At 38.9% G+C, this 22907-nt stretch overlaps 1 protein-coding gene across 1 annotated transcript in view; it reads right to left on the reverse strand.

Annotated features, from left to right (window-relative positions):
- Positions 1–17268, reverse strand: part of LOC117658724 (cytochrome P450 2J2-like) — a 32640-nt gene extending 15372 nt beyond the window's left edge. The window contains exons 1-2 of the mRNA XM_060684931.2: positions 17044–17268; positions 12358–12520 (exon numbers count right to left, since the gene is read on the reverse strand). Of these exons, the coding sequence (XP_060540914.1) occupies positions 12358–12520; positions 17044–17214 (334 nt within the window). The 5' untranslated portion in view covers positions 17215–17268. The remainder of the gene's footprint in view (positions 1–12357; positions 12521–17043) is intronic.
- Positions 17269–22907: the final 5639 nt, after the last annotated feature.

Genomic DNA, 22907 nt, shown 5'->3' on the forward strand with positions numbered 1-22907 from the left:
GGGAGACACATGTGGTATGGTGACCATGGGTCCAGTGCTTGCCAGCCTCTATCTTATATGACGGACATCAAAAGCTTCTCAGATGATGTAAACATTCATGAAAGAGAACATATAGGCACAAGAGACAGGATCTTCTCGGGGGTGACAGAATCTATCTTCAACATACAAGATTGAAACTAACCAGCAAAATAAACAAATGGCATTTTTGTTCACCAAATTTAATTAAGTTACTATTGTGTTTTTCTGCTAATGGTTAAGTAAACTATTTCAGATTGCTTTTATATAAGCCATTGATAAATGAATGATAAATGATTCAACAGTATGTGGATTGAGAACTACCAGAAGCACATTTTCGAAGAGTCAGAGGAACTAGAGATCAAATTGCCAACATACGCTGGATCATGGAGAAAGCTAGGGAGTTAGAAAGCTAGAAAAACATCTACTTCTGCTTCATTGACTATGCTAAAGCCTTTGATTGTGTGGCTCACTCCTCGACTGATCGACTGGTTTCGAGCAGCAATAGATCTAGACATGGGGCTACGAGAGTTTAGAGTACAGGGAGAAGGGAGCATGGGACAACAAAAAAGGCATATAGAATGGCCTCTGCCCCCAAGGGAGATAAAGACTGTAGCCATTGTTCCTGATTCTACTGACGGGGCCCGGAGGCCATCATTCCGTTGTTTTAGGTGAAACCAGATGGGACATTGGGTGGCAGAGTGTCCCATGCCAGTGCCATGAATGCTGGCTCCAAAACCATCTTCTGGCGGGGACAGGGCAAGAGGACAACCACGAGCAACACCAGAGCAGTCCCAACACCTGGCAGCATCCCCAGACGCAGACCTTGCTGGTGGATGCTGAGACAATAACCAGGGGGGTTGTGGTTACACCAAGCCCAGGGCAGTTCCCAGTGGTGTCTGGGGATAGTGACAATGAGGACCCAGAAGATCCGATGGTGAGTGACTCCATTCGGCCCTTTGTAATTCCTGTTGTCATCTGGAACCTTCGCTCTTCTCAAGGAATCGAATACGGGGCCCTGGTAGATTCAGGGTGCACATGTTGCCAGATCCGCCGTGCTGTGTTAACCGAACTTGAGGTCAGAACCATCAGGATGGAAACCTCTATCAAGTTTGAACAGATGGATGGCTCATTACTGGGGGGGGGGGCAACCACCTATTTAACCAAACAAGTCCAGTTAGAGATAGGGAACCATTGGGAAAGCATCCGATTCATTATAGTGGAAAGGATGATTGAGCTGATTATATTGGGGTTAGTGTGGCTTGACAAATGGGAGCCCATGATATGGTGGGAAGGGGGTTTCCGGAAACTACATTTGGCACTTGGCCCAAAGCCGTCTATGAACAACCAGATAAAAGAAGGAACAGGGGTGAGAGAAAAGCCAGTGATAGCTCCACCAGATCAAGGATTCCCTCGTATATACAGGGATTTGGCTGCTGTGTTCAGTGAAGAGGAGTGTGAGATGCTCCCCTCTCACAGGTCGACTGACTGTGCCAACGAATTGATCCTGGGGACCAAGCTGCCAAAACCCCATATGTACTCAATGACACTGAAAGAACTGGAGGAATTGAGATGATACATTGATAAAAACCTAGCAAGGGGTTTCATTAAACTCAGCAGGTTCAGGATTGCAGCACCTGTTCTCTCCAGAGAAAAGAAAGATGGGGGGGGGGTTACGCTTGTGAATTGACTTCCATGGCCTCAACATTGTATGTGTGGAGCATCTGTACCCACTGCCATTAATGAAGGACTTGTTCGCTACTTTGGCAATAGGCTGTAGTTTCACAAAAGTTGACTTACGTGAAGCTTAATACAGGGTGTGGATCAAACCAGGGGACGAGTAGAAAACTGCTTTCAATTGTCCCCTGGGGGGTTACCAATTCCAGGTAATGCTGTTCAGGTTGCAGGGGGGCCCTGCGGTGTTCATACAGTTAATCAATGAAGTCCTGCATGAACACTTGTACTGGGAGGTCCTTGTATACCTGAACGACATTTTGATCTATACCCGAATAATGGAGGAGCACACCCGTTTGGTTCGTCAAGTATTAGAAAAGTTACTAGCAGCCAAATTATTCGTGAAACTATCAAAATGCGAGTTTCACCGAACAAGATTGGATTATCTGGGATATAGAATATCGAGGGAAGGAGTCAAAATGGATCCCAGGAAAGTCCAGGCAGTGTTAGAATGGCAAGCCTCAAGGACTCAAAAACAGTTACAGAGCTTCCTCAGGTTTGCCTGAGATTTGGCTGTTGAAAAAGTGCAATTTGAAAATTAGAAAATGGCCTCAAAGCAAATAAAAATTGGCATTTCTAAAAGTGCTGGGGGATCACCAGCTAAATCATCTAAAATGCAGTCCTTGCTAACCCCAGGGGATACACAAACACTGACACTTGAAGCCCTTCAGGAGGCTTTAAAGGTACAAGCCTCTGTTTTAAAAGGAAAAATTACATCTGTTTTTGAGGAAAAAATTAAAGATGTGTCTGAGGAGATGGCTGAAATTAAGGAGATAATCCAAATTCAAAATAAAGAAATAAGAGAAGATATTGTTTTGGCGCTTCAGGGTCTGGCAGGCCATGTCGAATCATTGGAGGAAAGGGTGGAAGAAATTAATCAGTCTAATGTGAATTTGGAGAATAAAATTGGCGAGGTTCAAACTAAGATGGAAAAGGCAGATGAAGAAGTCACAATGATACAGTATAGAGCGATGGAGTTTGCCCTGAGAGTAAGAGGTCTGAGAGAAAATAATCAAGAGAACTTGAGAGAGATTTTTGCAGAAGCTTTTGCTCAGCTAACTGGAGACTCAAAGGCAGAGTTTGAATGGCAAATAGATAAAATTTATCGTGTCAACTCGTGGATTGCCAAACAGAGACAACTACCAAGAGATTGTAATCTACTTTACTACTAGGAGGGCACAAAATGAAATTTTACAAGCTTCTTATAAAAATAAACTCCAAGTGGCAGGACAGGAGGTCTTAGTACTGAAAGAAATTCCACCAAAATGTTGAGAACTAGAAAGGATTATGCATTTCTAGTTGAAGAACTCAGAAATTGCCAGATGCAGTACAGATGGGAGGTTCCAGCTGGATTAGTGGTGAATCACTCAGGAAAAAGATATCATCTTAATACATTTTGGAAGGCAAGAGATTTCTACACCAATGTACTAAAGACTGGATGCCCACCATCCCCAGAAGTTAGAAGAAGAAAAGAAGCAGAGGAGGCAAGAAAGGGGGAGAAGGAAGGTACGCAGGCACAAGGTCAAGGAGGGGCCTCGATTACTCAAGAAGATTTACTGCAACTTTCGGGTACTGTTCAAGCTTTGGAATTACTTGAAAAAATAGAAGGACCAAAGGATCAAAGACAAACTTGAGCAGCAGCCAAACGCAAAGAACAAGAATTAAAGATACAGCAAACCCAGATAATAACTCAAGAAACTACAAATACAGAAGCAGTGGGAGGAGCAAGGCCGAAGAAGAAAATCCAGGAGGACTTTCAGCTGACACTTCAGAAGCTTCAGGGGGCCAAGAATGGCAACTAGATTCTTAACTTGGAATGTTAATGGCTTAAACTCACCGCAAAAGAGGAAGAAAATATTTCATTATCTGAAACAATTTAAAAATGATGTAATTTGTCTGCAAGAAACACATATCAGAACAAAAGACCAAAAATATTTGATAAACGCAAGATTGGGAACACACTTTGTTGCATCTGCTCCAGAGAAGAAAAATGGTATAGTTATATATTTAAGGAAAGACTTAATGGCTAAATTAATTGAAGTAGATGCTCAAGGAAGATATATAGCAATTGAACTTTTAATAGAAGGGAAGAAAATACTTTTAACTGGAGTATATGTACCTAATCAACAACAAGAAAAATTTTATAAGCTTCTGCATACCAAATTAATACAATGGGATTATAAATCATGTATATTATTGGGTGACTGGAATGGAGTATTGGATACTAAAAAAGTCAAAAAAGGGCTCTTGCAAAACATCCAAACGCATGCTAGACTGCCTAAATCCTTTTTTGATATGATGGATGATATGGAGCTAAGAGATATTTGGTGAGAACGGAACGTTGAAGAACAAGATTTTACATTTTTTTCTGACAGGCACCAATCCTTTTCTAGAATTGATTTCATATTAATTACTAATGATTTTCTTTCTAGGGTAAAGAAGACGAAGATATGCCCAAGAACTTTAACAGACCATAACCCGGTTTGGATGGAATTGGAATATGGAAAGGGTTTTAGGAGGTCTTGGCGGTTAAATGAAAATTTATTTAGATATGAGGAAAATGTGAAAGAATGTAAAAACATTAATGAAAGAATTTTTTGTTATGAATATGCACAAGGGTACATCCATGGAAATGGTTTGGGATGCAAGCAAAGCATACATGAGAGGTGTTTTAATATATCTGAACAATACATATAGACGCAGACAGGAGAAAAATGGATGGAATTAGAAGAGGAAATAAAAAAGAAAGAGCAGGCATTAATATTGAATCCAGCTGATAAGAAAATAAAAGAAGCAATTATCTTATTGTGAGGGCAGTTTAATATATTGATGTCAGATCAGGTTGCAACTAATTTGCAATATGCTAAACATAATACTTTTTGCAATGTGAATAAACCAGATAGATGGTTAGCATATATGTTAAGGAAAAAACAAAAGTCTCCTACTATAGAGAAAATAGAATATAAAGGTAAAGAGGTGTATCAACAAAATATGATTAAAAAGCATTTCTAGAATTTTATACGAGGTTATATGCTGGTGATAAAATTCAAGGTATAGATATAGATACCTACAGAAGGAGAATATTCCTATGGTTACAGACGAGCAAAGGGTAAGATTGAATCAACCGATAACTTCTGAGGAAATTCTCTCAACAATTAAGCAGTTAAAAGTTGGTAAGGCTCCTGGAACAGATGGATTGACAGCTGTTTATTATAAAAATTTGCAATTAGAAATGGTGGAACCACTTAAGGAATTATTTAGTAAAATGCAATTTGGAGGAGAGGTACCCCCATCTTGGAGAACAGCCTTTATTTCTTTGATTCTGAAGGAGGATCAAGACCATAGTCAAAAAACTATAGGCCTATATCGCTACTTAACACAGATTATAAGATTTTTGCTAAAATATTAGCAAATAGGTTAATGTTAGTTATGCAACAATTGATTCACAATGACTAATCTGGATTCATAAATGGGAGACAAATGAAAAGTAATGTAAGGCAAATTGTTAATATATTGGAGTATTTGGGGAAGAATAACCAAGTCCCTGCAGTGCTTATATTTTTGGATGTGGAGAAAGCATTTGATCGATTGAATTAGCATTTTTTATTGAAAGTAATACAAAAGATGCAGTTTGGAGAGTATTTTACACAATCTATTAAGGCAATATACTAGAAACAAGCAGCATAAATAATAATTAATGGCAGCTTAACAGAAACCTTTAAAATTGAAAAAGGAACAAGACAGGGTTGTCCCCTGTCCCCATTACTGTTTATTTTAACTTTGGAATTTTTTGTTGAACAAAATACGTGAGCCAGATAAAATAAAGAGAATTAAAATTAGGCATTATGATTACAGATTACGAGCATTTGCAGATGACTTGGTTGTAACTTTAACCCAACCAGTGCAATCAGCTATAGGTTTAATGGACATAATTAATCAATATGGTCAAGTATCTGGATTTAAAATAAATACAGGGAAAACAAAGATAATAACTAAAAATATGACTATAAATCAAAAAGAAGAATTAGAAAGAGTAACAGGATTTGAAATAGTAAAAGAGGTTAAATATTTAGGGGTTTATATTACAATTTCAAATGTGGAATTATATAAGTATAATTATGAACCGTTATGGCATAAAATATATTTTTATGCCATATATTTGCATAAAATACAGAAAGAGATGGATAACTGGAAAAAATTACAACTGTCTTTGTTGGGAAGAGTAGCAGTAGTCAAAATGAATGTTTTGCCTAAGTTTTTATTTCTTTTTCAAATGATACCAATACTCAAAAAGGATGCAAATTTGGGGGAATGGCAGAAGGGTATTAATAATTTTGTTTGGGTAGGGAAAAGACCGAGAATAAAATTAAAAATAATGCAAGATATATGTGAAGGAGGAGATCTGAAAATGCCCAATTTAAACTATATTACGAAGCAGCTGCCTTATCAACAATCAGTGACTGGATCAATTTAACAGAAGAAAGAGTTCTGCATATTGAGGGATATGATTTGGTATACGGTTGGCATGCCTACTTATTATATGACAAGAAGGTGGACAAGACTTTTAAAAGTCATATATTAAGGAATGTTTTATTGCGTGTCTGGAAAAAGTATCAATATAAATTAAACGATAAGATACCTATATGGGCAGTACCCAGACATGTGATAGAGAATATAAGTGTAGAACAAAAACAAGATGTAATTACATATAAAGAGCTTCTTAATATAGAAAGAGGTACATTACAGTTAAAGTCTTTGAATGTACTAAAAGAAGAAAGGATAATTCAAACTTGGTTTCATATGGACAGTTACAAGCTAGATGGAAAAAGGATAAGAAAATTGGTATCACACAAAATGAGGAAAACTTGGTAAAACAAATCAGAGATCAGAGTCAAATGCATATAAAAAGGTTGTATAATACATTGATAGAAATAGATTCGGAAACGGAGTTAAAGATTGTATGATAAAATGGGCACAAAATATTGAGGAACCAATAATGATGGAAACGTGGGAAAAAATATGGGTTAGAAATGTAAAATTTATGCAAGCCCAAAATTTGAGAGAAATTTTTTATAAAATGTTTTATAGATGGCATTTAGATCTTAAAAATCTAAATCTAAATCTAATCTAAGTTGGGCAAGATTCTTCTGGATCTTGAACCTATCTTCTAATACATTGGAGATTTCACCCCAACTTACTGTCATCTTCAAATTTAATGACTCTTCCTTCTTATACCCTCGGTGAATTGAAGTAAGAATGAATAGAGTTAAGAATACATCCTTCCATTCTCTTTAATAAGATTTCTTAAAGTGCAAAATAGAACCAGTGGAACAGCTTGCCTTCAGAAATTTTGGGAGCTCCAACATTGGAAGCTTTTAAGAAAAGACTGGACAGATACTTGTCTGAAATGGTATAGGGCCGTAATGGTGAACCTATGGCATGTGTGCCACAGGTGGCACGCGGAGCCATAACTGTGGGCACACAAGAGTTGCCCTAATTCAGCTTCAGTGTGCATATGCGCACCAGCCAGCTGATTTTTGGGCCTTCTGGGCCCACCAGAAGTCAGGAAACGGGCTGTTTCCAGCCTCTGGAGGGCCTCTGGGGGGTGGGGAAGACCATTTTCACCCTCCCCAGGCTCCAAGAAAGGCTCTGGAGCCTGGGGAGGGCAGAAAATGGGCCTACCAGGCCCACCGTGCCATCACGTGCCAAAAGCGGGGGGAGGACTGGGGGGGTCACACGTGCATTCATGGGGGGTGCATTGAATTACAGATGTGGGCACGCATGTGCATGACCCCCCCCCATGCGACCCCTGCTTTTGGCACGCAATGGCAAAAAGGTTAGCCATCACTGGTATAGGGCCTCCTGCCTGAGCAGGGGGTTGGATTAGAAGACCTCCAAGATCCCTTCCAGCTCTATTCTGAATTGAATTGAGATAATCAAAAATACAACACCTCCTCACTAGCAATCAACATGCATATGACCAGAAATTAACACTGAACCAACAATCTGATATAAAAATAACAACAAAGATCACTCCCTTCCAGCACTGGGCGTCCTCCTGGATGCACGGCTGTCTTTAGAAGAACATATGACGGTCGTGGCCAGGGGGGCTTTTTATCAGGTTCGCCTGATCCGCCAGTTGCGGCCCTTTCTGGACCGTGACGCCTTGCGCACAGTCACTCACGCCCTTGTCACTTCCCAACTGGACTACTGCAATGCTCTCTACATGGGGCTCCTCTTGAAAAGCACCTGGAGGCTCCAGCTGGTCCAGAATGCGGCCGCGCGGGTGGTTATGGGTGCAACTCGTTGTGCCCACATGACACCCCTCCTGCGCGAGCTGCACTGGCTCCCAGTGGTCTTCCAGGTGCGATTGGTTACCACCTTTAAAGCACTCCATGGCATTGGACCTGGGTACCTTCGAGACCGTCTTCTGCCACCAGTAGCCTCCCACCGGCCAGTCCGCTCCCACAGAGAGGGTCTCCTCAGGGTGCCATCGGCCAAATTATGTCAGCCGGCGACACCCAGGGGGAGGGCCTTCTCTGTGGGAGCCCCTGCCCTTTGGAATGAACTCCCCCCAGAAATTCGCAAAATCTCTGATCTCCGTGTATTTTGCTGTGCCCTCAAAACCATGTTGTTCCGCCAGGCTGGGCTATCAATATAAAGATTTTAATTGGTTTTAAATTGGGTTTTTAAATTCGGGGTTTTATAAATTGGGCCTACTATTTAATTATTTTAATTATTTTTAAATATTGTCTGTCTTTGTGTTTTAATTAGGCTGTACACCGCCCTGAGTCCTTCGGGAGAAGGGCGGTATAGAAATAAAATTAATAAATAAATAAAATAACTAAATGTTACTTAGTTTGCTAATGAAATGTCTGCAAGAAAACCACCAAACTCAAGGAGCACCAAGGACCTCACTGTTCAGCCTTAAGTTACAAATCTGATTTGCCTGGCAGTGTCCTGCCGTTTTGCTGTTTTACCACAAGAGGAAGCCAAAGACTAGACTATTTGTTGTAAACTGTGAGTGTAATGAAATAAAATGGATAGAACCTTACAGCAAATAATTTTAAGATGGTTTTTAAACTCTTACCATGGCAACCAAAAATGAGGGTAGGGAAACCTGACCCTATAAGAAGTAGTTTGGATTCAATCCAGCAAAAATTGAAAAGAGGGAGGAAAAAAAAGGGGGGGGGAAGGTGTTTTTCCATCTCAAGCACAAAGTCCAGAAGCAGCTTCCAACTAGAAACAAAAGTAGTTGAAATTTTTTCTTTAATTAAAGCAATCAGATAAAATATCAGATTAACAGAGTTGGAAGGAACCTTATAGGTCATCTAGTCAGCTTCTGGTTTTATCTTTATATAGCATAGAATGGATTCTAAAGATATTCAGTGTGTGGGTGATTTAAACAATATGGTATTATTGGAATTACGAGTTGAAGAACTGCAGCTGCGCTTTTGAGCTGTCCCTGAATTAGCTGGAGAGGACATAAGTAAAAAAAAATGCTCCAACACTTGGCTCAATTGATAGACTGGGAGGAAGAAAAGTCTGAATTAGAAATAGACAAGTTGTATCAAGTAAACTCCTGCAAAGTTAAAATCTGGAAAGTTCTAAGGGATGTATTAATCATTTTGTGATGAAAACAAAAGAACAAATTTTAGAGTGCCACTTTAAAACCAAATTGAAGATTGACACTGTTGATAAAATTGTTTTGAAGGAAACTCCAGTCAGAATTTTGAGGAAATGAAAAACCTATGCCTTTCTTAAAGATGTTTTAAAGAAGAGACATTTCATTTCAGTGGGATAACCTCAAATGGGTAATTTTTATCTATCAAGACCAAAGATTCAGTTTGAACTCTATAGGAGTTATAGGCTTAGGATCTGGATATTTACAAGACCGCCTGCTGCCACCGATAGCCTCCCATCGGCCTGTACGCACCCACAGAGAGGGCCTCCTTAGGGTGCCGTCAGTCAAATTATGTCAACTGGCAACCCCCAGGGGGAGAGCTTTCTCTGTGGGGGCCCCTGCCCTATGGAATGAATTGCCCCCGGAAATACGTAGGATCCCCGACCTTCGTGCCTTCCACCATGCCCTTAAGACCCTACTATTTCAACAAGCTGGTCTGATGGAATGATGAATTTTAATGGGTATTTTAGTCTTGGGGTTTTAATAATTCGACCAAACTATTGAATCAGTTTTAAATTGTTTTAACTTTTGTGTCTATGTTGGTTTTTATTATTGGCTGTACACCACCCTGAGTCCCTCGGGAGAAGGGCGGTATAAAAGTTTGATTAAATAAATAAATAAATAAATAAATAAATAAATAAATAAATAAATAAATAAATAAGAAAAGCTAAAGAATTTTCAGCTAAATATAAGTTAATTGTGGAATTTATGGGAACTTTGAAGTTTTGCTGGTATTTGTGTGTTTGGAGTTCAGGAGACATCACAGGATTGTACAGCTAAAAGGAGTGCAGAGAAGAACAATAAGAATGATTAGGGAACTGAAGGCTAAAACATACAAAGAACACTTGCAGGAATCTAAGTGGAGACTGCTATCTGCTGACAAAAAGGAAAACTACAAGCTTTCAACTTATATGAAAGTGAAAGTGAAAATTTCATTGAATTACTTTTAGCTACCCTATGAGTACTGGAGATCTAAATATAAAAATGAGGAAGTGATTCAATTAAAGAGACTTTTTAATATTATATTAGAGGATTGAATGTGTAAAGACGACATAACCTCTGGGACTACTTAAATAGAACTGACTGTTAACCTATGAGACATAAAGAACTGGGACTATTTGACAAATAATAATTTGATCCAAGAATGAGGGGCAGAAATTTACTTACATTTAGATTTAAATGTAAGGTGTTTTTTTTTAAAGGAGTATATATTAATTAAGAGGACGTTAAATAATAATAATGCATAATTACTGCAACATATATTCCAAATTAGCATAAAATGAAGTTTCCCCTCAGAAAATAATCCAATGTATGATTCAGTTTAGCATGAAAAATGTTATATTGGACATATTTATAAAACCAAGTATTCCATAGGAGAAGAGATACAGCTTAAAATGTAGGCGGGTAATACAAACACACACATGTGTGCATACGCACATACACGGGGAGGGGGGAGAGGGAGATTTCAGCATGTGTTGAAAACAAAAATATGGTAAAGTTGATCACAAAAATTCAAACTTGTTACCTGACCGATTGGAAAAGTGGAAGCCAAATTATTGCACTAATAAAATACCTCAAATACAAATCACTGCTAACTTTTAAAAACATTATGAATTCATAAAGTTACACAAATATCATTTCTGTGCAATTCCTTGGGAATGGCCTTGCACTGATTCACTTCCTGCTTTGCTTAGGAATCCAATTTAAGAACCAATTTTGTTGGCTCAATTTTTTTAATCATTTTAATTGTTTTCTTCTCTTTTTTACCTGTCACTTACATTGATATTTTATGTACCATGTTTCCCTAAAAATAAGACCCTGTCTTATATATATATATTTTGCCACCAAAAAAGGCACCAGGTCTTATTTTGGGGGGAGGATGTCATCCACTGATTTACCTCACTTGCACGCATTGCCCTTGGGTTCCTTTTCGCTATCAGAGGCCTTCAGGAACTTATTCTGTGGCCGGCAAGGCTGGATCGATCTGGAGCTCTGTTATCGGCTGCAGAGGCCTTCAGGAAAGCCTTGCCAGCCTTGCCAGCTGCAGAAGAAATGAGCTGGCATGGTAGGTGTTTGGGTGTGAGAGGCCTGGCTGCAATTGTCTGAAGGTAAGTAGTAGGGCAGCTCCTCTCCCACATTCCCACCCTAGCTTAATTTTTACCCGTGCACCCTGGAGTTGGCAGGATCTTAATTAGGGCTTATATTGGGGATAGGGCTTATTATCGGGTGTATTATGTGTAAAAAATCACTTCGGAAACATGGTAGATGTTTAAATTGTTATATTGTAGTCATTGCTGAAAGTCAATTGAGTATGGCAGGATACAAAACCAAAATATAAATCTGAACTCAGATATTGGTAAATGGCATGTATTTATGAAAGTTTCAGCAGAGCTTAGTGGTAGAAGTTGCTGTCCCAATTAAGATCATAATTCAAGGACTATTACTAATAGGATACTACTCTGAATTTTGTACATATATTACATACATGTTTTAATGTTTTTACTTTGATTTCAGGCAAGATAATATTTTATTCCAATTTTAGAAATGTTAGTACCTTGGAATAGATCCCAACTAAACCTAATTCTTTTATACGGAAAATACTGAAAGCTTACTATTATATATGTGGATAGTCAATATGAAATTAGTGCCTTTAGCTGGGTTCGTCATATGGAAAGAATTCACAAAAATCAAATTTGCAAAATTTGAAGAAAGAGCCAAAATTTGAAAAAAGAAGGGAAAATATGAAGGAAAACGAAAGGACTGAAGAGGAAAGGGAAGATAAAGTTTTAGATGCATAATAATTTGATGTAAAATATTTCCTTTACTTATCTCACGACTTTAAATCATTTTGTTTACTATGCATCACCACAAATTAGAACAGTGTGGTGGTTATTTAGATGCAATTCCTTACTATTTCTACTTACCCATTCCTTTCCCTACAAGAGTCAAGAATGGATCCTCCAGGCGAAGAGAGAATTCTTCTGGGAAGCTGGTCATTGCTTCTTTTACAGCTTTGAATCCAGACAGCACTACTATAAGGTAATGTCCGGCCCATATGGAGTATATATTTCCATATCGTTTTGCAGGCTGCCAAGTGAATCAAAGTTGAGAAGTATTACAAATAAAACAGATTTACCGTCTTTCCTAAACCCTCAATTCTCAGACTTGTGCAATATGCCGCAGGCAATTCTCTTCTCTTTAGAAACTTATTTTCTCTAAGATTCCTCTAAGAACTACTCCATTTCTTTTATTTTATTTTTCCTGGGATGTTCCTTTCTCTTTATTTCTGTCTGAAATCCACCATCATGAGCCATAGTGGCACAGTGATTAGAATGCAGAACTACAGGCTACTTCTGCTGACTGTCAGCTGCCTGCAATTTGGCAGATCAAATCTCACCAGGCTCAAGGTTGACTCAGCCTTCCATCCTTCCAAGGCTGATAAAATGAGGACCCAGATTGCTGTGGGCAAGAGTCTGACTCTGTAAACCGCTTAGTGGGGACTGTAAAGCACTGTGGTATATAGGTCTAAGTGCTATTGCTACTGCCAAGAACTACTCCATTTTCTTCTTTTTTTATTTTTCCTGGGATGTTCCTTTCTCTTTGTTTCTGCCTGAAATCCACCATCTCCTGTCTGTTTACTCCCTTCTCCCATGCCTCAGATGAGAGCTGGCGTTCTGATTGCTCATTCCCATTTGAATTAGAATTAGAATAACAGAGTTGGAAAGGACCTTGGAGGTCTTGTAGTCCAACCCCCTGCTTAGGCAGGAAACTCTATACCATTTCAGACAAATGGTTATCCAATTGTTAGGAAATTTCTTCTTAGTTCTAAATCCCCCTGTGACTGACAGATATTTGAGCCAATGGTTGTCTGAAACAACTTGTCTATGAATCACATCTTTTGAGCACTCCATTTTGGTTTTCAGAGGCTTTCTCAACCTCTTCACCCTCTGGTTTTTTAAGCCACCAACTCCTCAACTTTCCAACTGGCAGCTTTACATTGATTGGACATTTTAGGAAGCTTTGTCTGCCCTGAAGAAATGTTCTTCATCTGATCAGTTGCAACCTGAATTAAGATTGGCCAAGGGAGCAATACAATTTCCATTCAAACTGTTGGGTAAATTGTAAAAACAAAAAACAAACAAACAAAAAAAAACATTGATGAACTTGTTTGTGAGGTATGACTCATGCAGATGGAGTGTGAGAAGGCATGTGAGTCAACAGTAGCCCAAAATCAGAAAGAATCTAGTGACACTATTACAGTCTATATAGGGAGCGTTACGACACTACTGGAGACAAATGCCATCTTCAACAGCAGAGAAATGCATCCTGGTGAATCTGCTTTGGTCACAGTGCTACCATCTCCAGTTTGCTTAATAAGAGACAGAGTGTGTGGCAAACCCATTTTCTCTGGCTCCAGAAAAAGACAGAAAAGCTGAGACACATGACTGCAAGTATAACAAGTTTTTAACTTACTATTACTCTTGTTCTTAAAGTTGTTTTTTATCTACAGTACGTCTCTTCTGTATGGCTTTTATTTGTAAACCGTCCAGAATATCTTAGATGAAATGGGCGATTTATTAATTAGATAAATTAAATTAAATAAATATATATTCTGTATGCAGGAATGATACTGAATAGCTGGTATCAGCCTCATCTCAGAATATCTCTGTTGCAATGGCAGCAGAAACTATTCCTGAGCTGAAATTCTAAAATTCTAAAATCTATTCAGGGAAAAGGAAGGGTTTTCCCCTAAGTCATCCCACCATTAGACAGAAAGGAAAAAAAAAAAAACATGGTTAAATTAGTCTCAAAGAAAGAAACATGAGTCTAGAAGCAGATTCTAAATTTTAGGGTTGAGTACCAGCATTATGTTGCAAAACGTAGCAGATGCTTTTCAGATTACAAATATGGTAAGATGTTTACCAAGAAGAGAAAGTGAATGAGCTTTTCACTTTGTCTTTCCAGCTGACTCATTTATTCAAGAATGAGCTGCGATGGTGCAGTGGTTAGAGTGCAGTACTGCAAGGCTACTTCTGCTGCCTGCTGGCTGCCTGCAATTTGGCAGTTCAAATCTCACCAGGCTCAAGGTTGACTCAGCCTTCCATCCTTCCAAGGTGAGTAAAATGAGCCCCCAGATTATTGGGGGCAATATGCTGACTCTATAAACCGCTTAGAGAGGGTTGTAAAAGCACAGTGAAGTGCAGTATATAAGTGCTATTGCTATTGCTAATACACAAATGTTGAAAGACAGTCATGAATAATATTCCTTCTGGTGCTTTGTTGAGGATAGAATCCTGATGTTTGTCGATTTTTGTGGACTAGTCTTATAATACCTTTTTCTATACACATACATACAAAAAAAAAAATTCACTAACAAGGCTGACATTTCATATTTTTTTACTCTCAGCTGTGATACAATTTTTTTCTTTTCAGCTGAGATTTTGTTTTACTTTCCAAATATTTATTCATCTGTCATTTTCAATACATGTGTGGTTTACAGACTATATCTAGAGGGCAACCTCAAGATTAGCAATAGGAGGGAACAAAAAGGAGAACTTAGAACTCCTAGAACAAAGGTAAAATTTCTCGACAGGGTAAACATTTAACCAGTGGAACAGTTTGACTTCAGTAACTGTGGGTGTCTATCACTGGAGGTTTCTGAGAGGAGATTGGACAGCCATTTGTCCAGAATGATATAAGTTCCTTCAGCACTGTTACTCTCTTATTCTGGAAGACTAACGTTTAAGAATAGAAAATTCAGGGAATCCTTTTAACGAGGTGAGAAACGGCCCAACTGAGAGGCAGCCCATCTGAGAGGTGGACCAGTATCCAAGATGAGAGGTGTGTCAGATAATAATCTGAAATGGTGCCACTGAACTGAACTGTCCATGTTGGAAGGATTGTTTTTGTGTTTATACTTTCCCTCCATTTTGATTAAAGGACTAAAGGGAGAGTGGCTTAGCCACCATATAAATATGACCCCTTTACACACACTCCAGAACTGGAGAAGACAAACACTGGAGAAAGACTTGCGAGGACCAGACCTGAGAGACTTACAGCTGCTCAACAACAGACATTTTGTCTCTGTCAAAATGACTAGATAAAAAGGAAATATGATCTAGGCACATTTACCTATGAAGTAAATAAGGACCAAGAGACAATGTGCTGTAATTTAAAAATGTAAATAGTTTATTGATTTTAAATAAACAAAGTTTTCTTGATAAATGAAATCTGGCTTAATTGTAGCTGCTGAGACATTCCAAGATCTTATTGACCTCTACAACCCAAACCTAAAACTTTTCTAACAAGGCGGCCCAGCAGCCCAACTAAGAAGCAGCCCAGCTGACAGGCAGCCCAGTGTCCCAACTGAGAGGTGGCCTGGTAGCCCATCTGAGAGATGGGGAGACAGCCAACCTGAGAGACAGAAAGGTGGCCCAGTGACCAAGTCCGGCAGGTGAACAGACGCATTGCGATGCAAATGGAGGCCACTGAGCAGTGATGAAATGGAGCTGGGTGGCAGCAGACCAGCAGCTGTGAGTAGCACAGCAGACCTTGAGTAGCAGCAGTGAAGAATTAAGTGGCAGAGGAGCGGAACAGCCAGAGTAGTGACTAAGAGCACCACTGGGGACCAGCTGAGTATCAGTGCTCATTGCAGCAGCTGAGAGCACCGCAGCACACCAGCTGCAGCTGAGAGCAACATGGCAGACCAGCTAAGCAGAGCACCTAGATCAGCAAATCGTACCTGAAAACCCTAGCAGTGGCCAAGCAACCAAAGGGCAAGAAATCAGGGAGGAAAAAGATAAGTACAAAATATTTGTGGACAGGGAGGAAAAGGATAAACTTTCAAGGTAGGGAGTACCCAACGCCCCAGAAGACAAGCTCAGCATCCAAAAAGATCTTGGCCCTATTCATCAACATGAAATGTAATGTGGAGGAAAGTAAAGTCTTACATCTAGGCAGTATGATAATTTCATCAACAGTCGTGCCTAAACGAATTATGAAGTTTTGAACAGACAAATCTAGGTTATTGCTTCCTTCACCAGCCATCTACACATGACTTATTATCTTAAACAGATGTTTCTCTTCAGAACTCAAATCTAGAATTTTTTTTGAAATCATTATAAAATTGCAGAATTAGAAGAAATCATTTACAGTAGGCTGTCACGTTTGACCAAGTGCTCAGTGCAGGAATACAACATAAAGCATTTTCAGCAGAAGGATGTCTATCCTCATTTGAGCAGAGTGAAGGGGAAAACACCCTCTCCCTCTGAAGAATTGGTTCCATAATGAAAATTTTACCATTGACTGGTAAGATTGAACTAGAATCAGCCTTCTAAAAATTCAACCCCATTATTTTACCTCCTGCCCTGTGAGCAGATCTCAGCTTGAGTATTCTGGCATAATAAGGCACAGAGTCAAATGTCATCACTATTGTTTGATTAATTATATTTGTCGAGCCCGACAAATACGTTGAGCAGATGTCGGGCTCGACAATATTCCTTATGCAGGAATATTTCACTAAGTTAATACCTTTGTCTATAGTTATGGTACAAAGAAAATAATTGAGAATTATTTTGCATATTACTGATTGAATACTTAGAATGAAATACCTTAAGGAAAAAATCTTCACGAAGCCAAAATCCATAAAGCCACACGTTGCCAAAGATAGGTAGAGCCAAAGGACCGGGAGGCAAATGTCTTTGGGACCAGAGTTGTTTGAAGAAGAGGAGAATCAGCAGAGCAAGCAGCAAAACAAACAAATATATCCCTATTGCCATCATTGTCTTGCTCGTTCTTCCTCTCTGAGACTTTGTGGTTGATTTGGAGTTGGTTGTCTCCTTTTGTCTGATACCTTCTGCTTTTCTTCCTGTTTTATATACTCCATTGATGGGAAATAAGCATCATGTCTTTTGAAATTCTGTTTAATTAATGCTGGTACTTTATCAACAAGCTATTATCACATTAATGCACGTTAATGAGTAGTGCTACTCATTAACTTGACTATGCCAGAATTTTTTAAAGTCATGGTATACCACATGTCCATGAAATTTATCTGAATATAAAAGTTGAATCTTGTGCGTTATTGAGTCATGGTGGCATATGGTTCCACTAGTGGAGTGGATAATATAGGTTAAATCTGTGCGCCAATCTTCTCATCTCTACCTGGGTATATGACATTAATATTATGTAATCTGCATAAAGCATGAGCCATGGTGGCACAGTGGTTAGAATGAAGTATTGCAGGTATTTCTGTTTGATTGCCGGCTGACTGAAGTTTGGTAGTTTGATTCTCACCAGCTCAAGGTTGACTCAGCCTTCCATCCTTCTGAGGTCAGTTAAATGAGGACCCTGATTGTTGGGGGGCAAATATGCTGACTGTGTAAACTACTTAGAGGGGGCTGCAAAGCACTGTGAAGCGGTATATAAGTCTAAGTGTTATTGCTATTTAGTGCAGGCATACATCTGCAAGCCCATCAACAGGTCATTGTCATGAAAAAAAAACTCACTCATCTTCCTCTCCAAATAAAAGAATGGCTTCATGAGGGCATCATGCTGTTGAGTAACTCTGGATCTATGCAATTGATCAACTTTTTTCAACTAAACAGCTCTCCACCTGGGGGTAGCCAGCTGACACTGGCTGATGGCACTCTGAGGAGGCCCTGTCTATGGGAACATACCGGGCGATTGGGAATTGTCGCTGGCTGCAGGGGGTCCGACAAATATCCTGGGCCTAGGTCATGAAGGGCTTTGTAGGTAATAACCAGCACCTTGAACCTCACCCGAAGGGCAACGAAGGGCAATGCAGGCCGCGCAGGAGGGGTGTAACATGGGAGTGTCGGGACGCTCCCATCACAACCCGTGCGGCCGCATTCTGCACCAGCTGTTGTAATAGATCCTGAAGCAACTGTTATTGATTGAAAAATGCCCTTAATCCAAGCATCAAATTAGAGGTAGACAACTGTGGGTGTTTAGCAGTACTTACCCAACAATGTCATTACCATCCCCGTGCCTAATCCATGAGCACATCTGAAAATGATCCATGCTAAAGCTTCATCAGGAACAATTGCCTCATTAAACCTATAAAGATTATATGGCCTGAGTAGGATCTAGCCATCCTGAAACCTGCTGGGACAAAACCCATGACTGGAATGTACTGATGGATGGATACAAATTGTTCAAAAAAGAAAAAGAAAAAGAAAAACAGATCTGCAAAAAGAGGAGGTAGAGTTGCATTATATGTGAGAGATCACTATATATTTACAGAAATGCACATGATCAAAGATAAAAACCTTCCAGAATGTATATGGGTCAATATAAAAGGGGAAAAAAATACATTCCCATAGGTGTATATCACAGGCCACCCAACCAATAAGGAGAGATAGAAGTGAATAATATATGGAAAGTATTACTGCTGCTTTACAAAACCTTAGGGAGATCACACCTGGAATACTGCAACCAATTTTGGTCACCATACTACAAAAAAGATGTTGAGACCTTGGAAAAAGTTCAGAGAAGAGCAACTAAGATGATCAAAGGCCTGAAACTAAACCACATGAGGAACGGCTGCAGGTTTTGGGTCTGGCTAGTCTAAAGAAAAGAAGAATTAAGGGTGACATGATAGCAGTATTCCAGTATTTGAGGGGCTGCCATAAAGAAGATGGGGGTCAAATTATTCTCCAAAGCACCAAAGGGCAGGATAAGAAACAATGGTTGGAAACTAATCAAAGAGAGAAGCAACCTGGAATTAAGGAAAACTTCCTAATAGTGAGCACAATTAACCAGTGGAACAGATTGCCTTCAGAAATCATGGGTGCTCCATCATCCGAGATTTTTAAGAAGAGACTAGACAGTCACTTATCTGAAATAGTATAAATTCTCCTTCTTGAGCAGGGGGCTGGACTAGAAGACCTCCAACGTTCCTTCCAGCTCTATTCTATTCTATTCTAGGGGGGTGGCCGGCATTGGGTGGTACGGTGTGGATTCTGGAGTTCCAGGAGAACACCGATATCCCAGCCAATTTTGGGGATCCCTAGGGATCATAGGTGCCCTGTAGGGACAGTGAAGAAAGAAGGCACAGGCTGGCACAGATAGGGAAAGAGCAAGTTCCCCGAAGTGCCGGCATTAGTCTTCGACCCATTGGCGAAGGAAGGCAGCCATGGAGCTGTCAAAAGCCGGAGCAGTCACAGCCAAGAAGAGGAAATGCAGGAGTGGAGATTGAACACAGTATTGTTACCGGATGAGTGATTGGCCAACTCATAGGTAAGAACAAAAAACTTTTAAAAGCTTGAAAGAAGTCCCAATGAGTAATTAGCAACTAATTGGCCCTTGGAAATTTAAGCGGAAAAAAAGAGAGGAACTTTAAAGTTAAAACTAAAGCCCTAAAGGAACCTTCCACCTGGATTTAAAACTGGATTTGGAAGAAATTAAACAAGATTAAATGTAACAAGATTAGCTGTCACAAGATTAAGAGGAGTGGAAAGGACAAAGACTGAAATTGGAATGGCTCAAATGAATATTTGAATTGGACATTATCTGGAAAAAATGAAAAGAAAAGTAAAAAGAGACACTACATGGACTTTGATTTGAATTATATGCAAACGAAAGTAATAAATTTAAAAATTCTTGCCTTTTAAATTGACAATATGGAGAATTGGGAGGATGAATATGAGATACTAAGGGAGATATTTCAAAAGATAAGAGAAGCATTTAAGGGAAATAAAGAAGCAGAAGATTGGTTAGAATGCAAAAAAAAGGAAGGAGAAAAGATGAATGAGAAGCAAGAGAAACAAGGAGACAATACTGAAAAGGAAATAAATGAAAATAAAGATACAGATGATTACACTGGGATTAACAGTGACAGAATAAAAATGGATAAGGGGGAATACCTCTCAAACAGAAAAAGGAGAAAGAAATGGGGAAATATTGAGAGGGAAAATTAAAAGAGTTAAATTTAAAGAAAAGAGGCAGAAAGGGAGATAGAAGAAGAAGAAGAAGAAGAAGAAGAAGAAGAAGAAGAAGAAGAAGAAGAAGAAGAAGAAGAAGAAGAAGAAGAAGAAGAAGAAGAAGAAGAAGAAGAAGAAGAGGAGGAGGAGGAGGAGGAGGAGGAGGAGGAGGAGGAGGAGGAGGAGGAGGAGGAGGAGGAGGAGGAGGAGAAGGAGGAGGAGGAGGAGGAGGAGGAGGAGGAGGAGGAGGAGGAAGAGGATACGGGAATGGGAGAAAAGGAGGAAAACATCAAGAAATGGAATTGTGAAGAGATTAAAAAAAATGGTTAGGGAATAGTAAAAATATGAATATGTTAATAAAGAGAAGGATGTTAGTTGTAGAAATTGTAAGTGAAAAGTAATCTAGAAGGAGGATATAGATTATTGTAAAAGGGAGATAAGTAAGGATAAAATGAAATGTGAATAAGAAGTAAAAAAGAAGAAATATGCTGTTTAATGTAAAATAGATCAGTAGATGCAATGTGAAAGACAGAATGGATTATATGTTTTTGTTGTTGGAGGATGTACTAATTGGAAAGAAATAATAGCAAAAATAGAATTAATTGAAATCAAGATGGAAAATTGAAATGTAAAATTGAACAAAATTGAATGTTAGTAAATGATGAAGGTAAGGGTTACTTTACTATCGTTAAAAGTAAAACAGATTAAGGGTTGGAAGGCTATTCTAGCAAAGGATTTAAGATAAAAATAAGTTGAAATATATTGTTAATAATTAAAAGATAAGGGGAATTTTGAGAAATATAGTTAAAGAAAAGTCAGGGTTGCCTGGACACCATAGTGGAAAATAGCAAACTGAAAATGAATGCAGCAATAGAGAGAGATGAAAGAAGGAGTAGAGGGATGGAAGGGAGGGAGAAGGAGCGAGAGGAATGGAAGAGAGGGGAGGAAGGAAGGGAGGGGAAATCAGAGTAGGAGAGAGGGTTAGACAGGGAGAAAGAGAGGAGGCGAGGGAGAAAGGAAGGGGAAGTAGAGAAGGAGTAGGAGAGGAGGGAAGAAGAAAGTAAGAAGGAAAGAAGGGAAGGAGATGGAAGTGATTGAGAAGAAAGATTGCTGTACAACAAAAAAGATGAAATGGAAGAAAGGCAACCCCGAACATATATTAATGCACAAGGATAAAGAATGAATTGTTAAAAAATAAAAGAGAATAAATATGAGTAAACAGAAAAATTAGAATCTGAGGGTGAATGAAGATGTTGTTTATACAATTAAGCATAGAAATATTAAGATATGATTAAAAAATGGAAAAAGAAGATCTTGGCAAAAATTGTAATTGAGTACAATGTATTTGAATATGATAAATTGTATAAGATATGATTTGGCCAATACTCTGTTCATAAAATATGCGGATGAATGTGGGGGGAAAAATCAATAAAACTTGATATATATTTTTTTTAAAAAAGGATAAGAATCCCCCAGTTCTCTGCTTGAATCACCTCCTTGCTTCTTGTTAATTTAATAATTTACTTCACATATAAATTGTCTCATTCACCAAAATGACTCTAGATGGTATACAATACATGTTATACAATACTAGATGGTACATAATACATTTCCCTAAATGGTTTTGCTCCCACTCCAGATCTTGCCACTGATTAAAAAGGAAAAGATAGATCACTCTGCCTCCTATACATGCAACATTTGATCAGATGTATGTAAATTCATGTGATAACATCTTGTTGACAAAAATACCAGCACTAATTAGACTGAGGATCAAAAGACATGCTGCTATATGTTTCCAGTCAATGAAGTACAGCATTCAGGAAGAAAAGCTAAAGCATTAGATAAAAGAAAACAGCAACAATTGTACCAGCGATAGGAAAGAGTATCCCCAATCGATATGTGATGAAAAGAGGGAGAGGCAAATATGGAATATTCAAATCCTTCAAACTGGGTTGCCCTACACAATCACTTAATAGAGTTAACATGGGAAATTGGAATGCCAACAGAGAAAGTGTCTATGGAGTCCAGTTGCCTCTTGAAAAAGCACCTTTGGGACACCAGAGAAAGTGTTTTATCCTTAAGTCCACTTCTCTGCTGTCAACTTACTCTGATAGGCCTACAGGCAGCCAAATGGTCACCCATTAAAATGGAAATTAGTAGAGTTTTGCTCTCATGTAAATGCTCTAGAACAGGGGTCTCCAACCTTGGCAATTTTAAGACTTGAAAGGAGGCTGGCTTTCTTGAAATGGCAACAGAAACTATTCCTGAGCAGAAGTTTTAAAATCTATTCAGGGGAAAGGCAGGGTTTTCTCCCTGGATGATCCCACTCTTAGATAGAAAGAAAAAAAAAACCATGGTTAAATTAGTCTCAGAGAAAGGAAAGTAAATCTGGAAGCAGATCCTTTAATGATAATCTTATCAGAAGCAGATCCTAAATGAACGGAATGGAATGGAATGGAATGGAATGGAATGGAATGGAATAGAATAGAATAGAATAGAATAGAATAGAATAGAATAGAATAGAATAGAAT

This window comes from Pantherophis guttatus, chromosome 6, assembly GCF_059756535.1.
Source record: "Pantherophis guttatus breed Tessera chromosome 6, ASM5975653v1, whole genome shotgun sequence".
Taxonomy (NCBI): Eukaryota; Metazoa; Chordata; class Lepidosauria; order Squamata; family Colubridae; genus Pantherophis; species Pantherophis guttatus.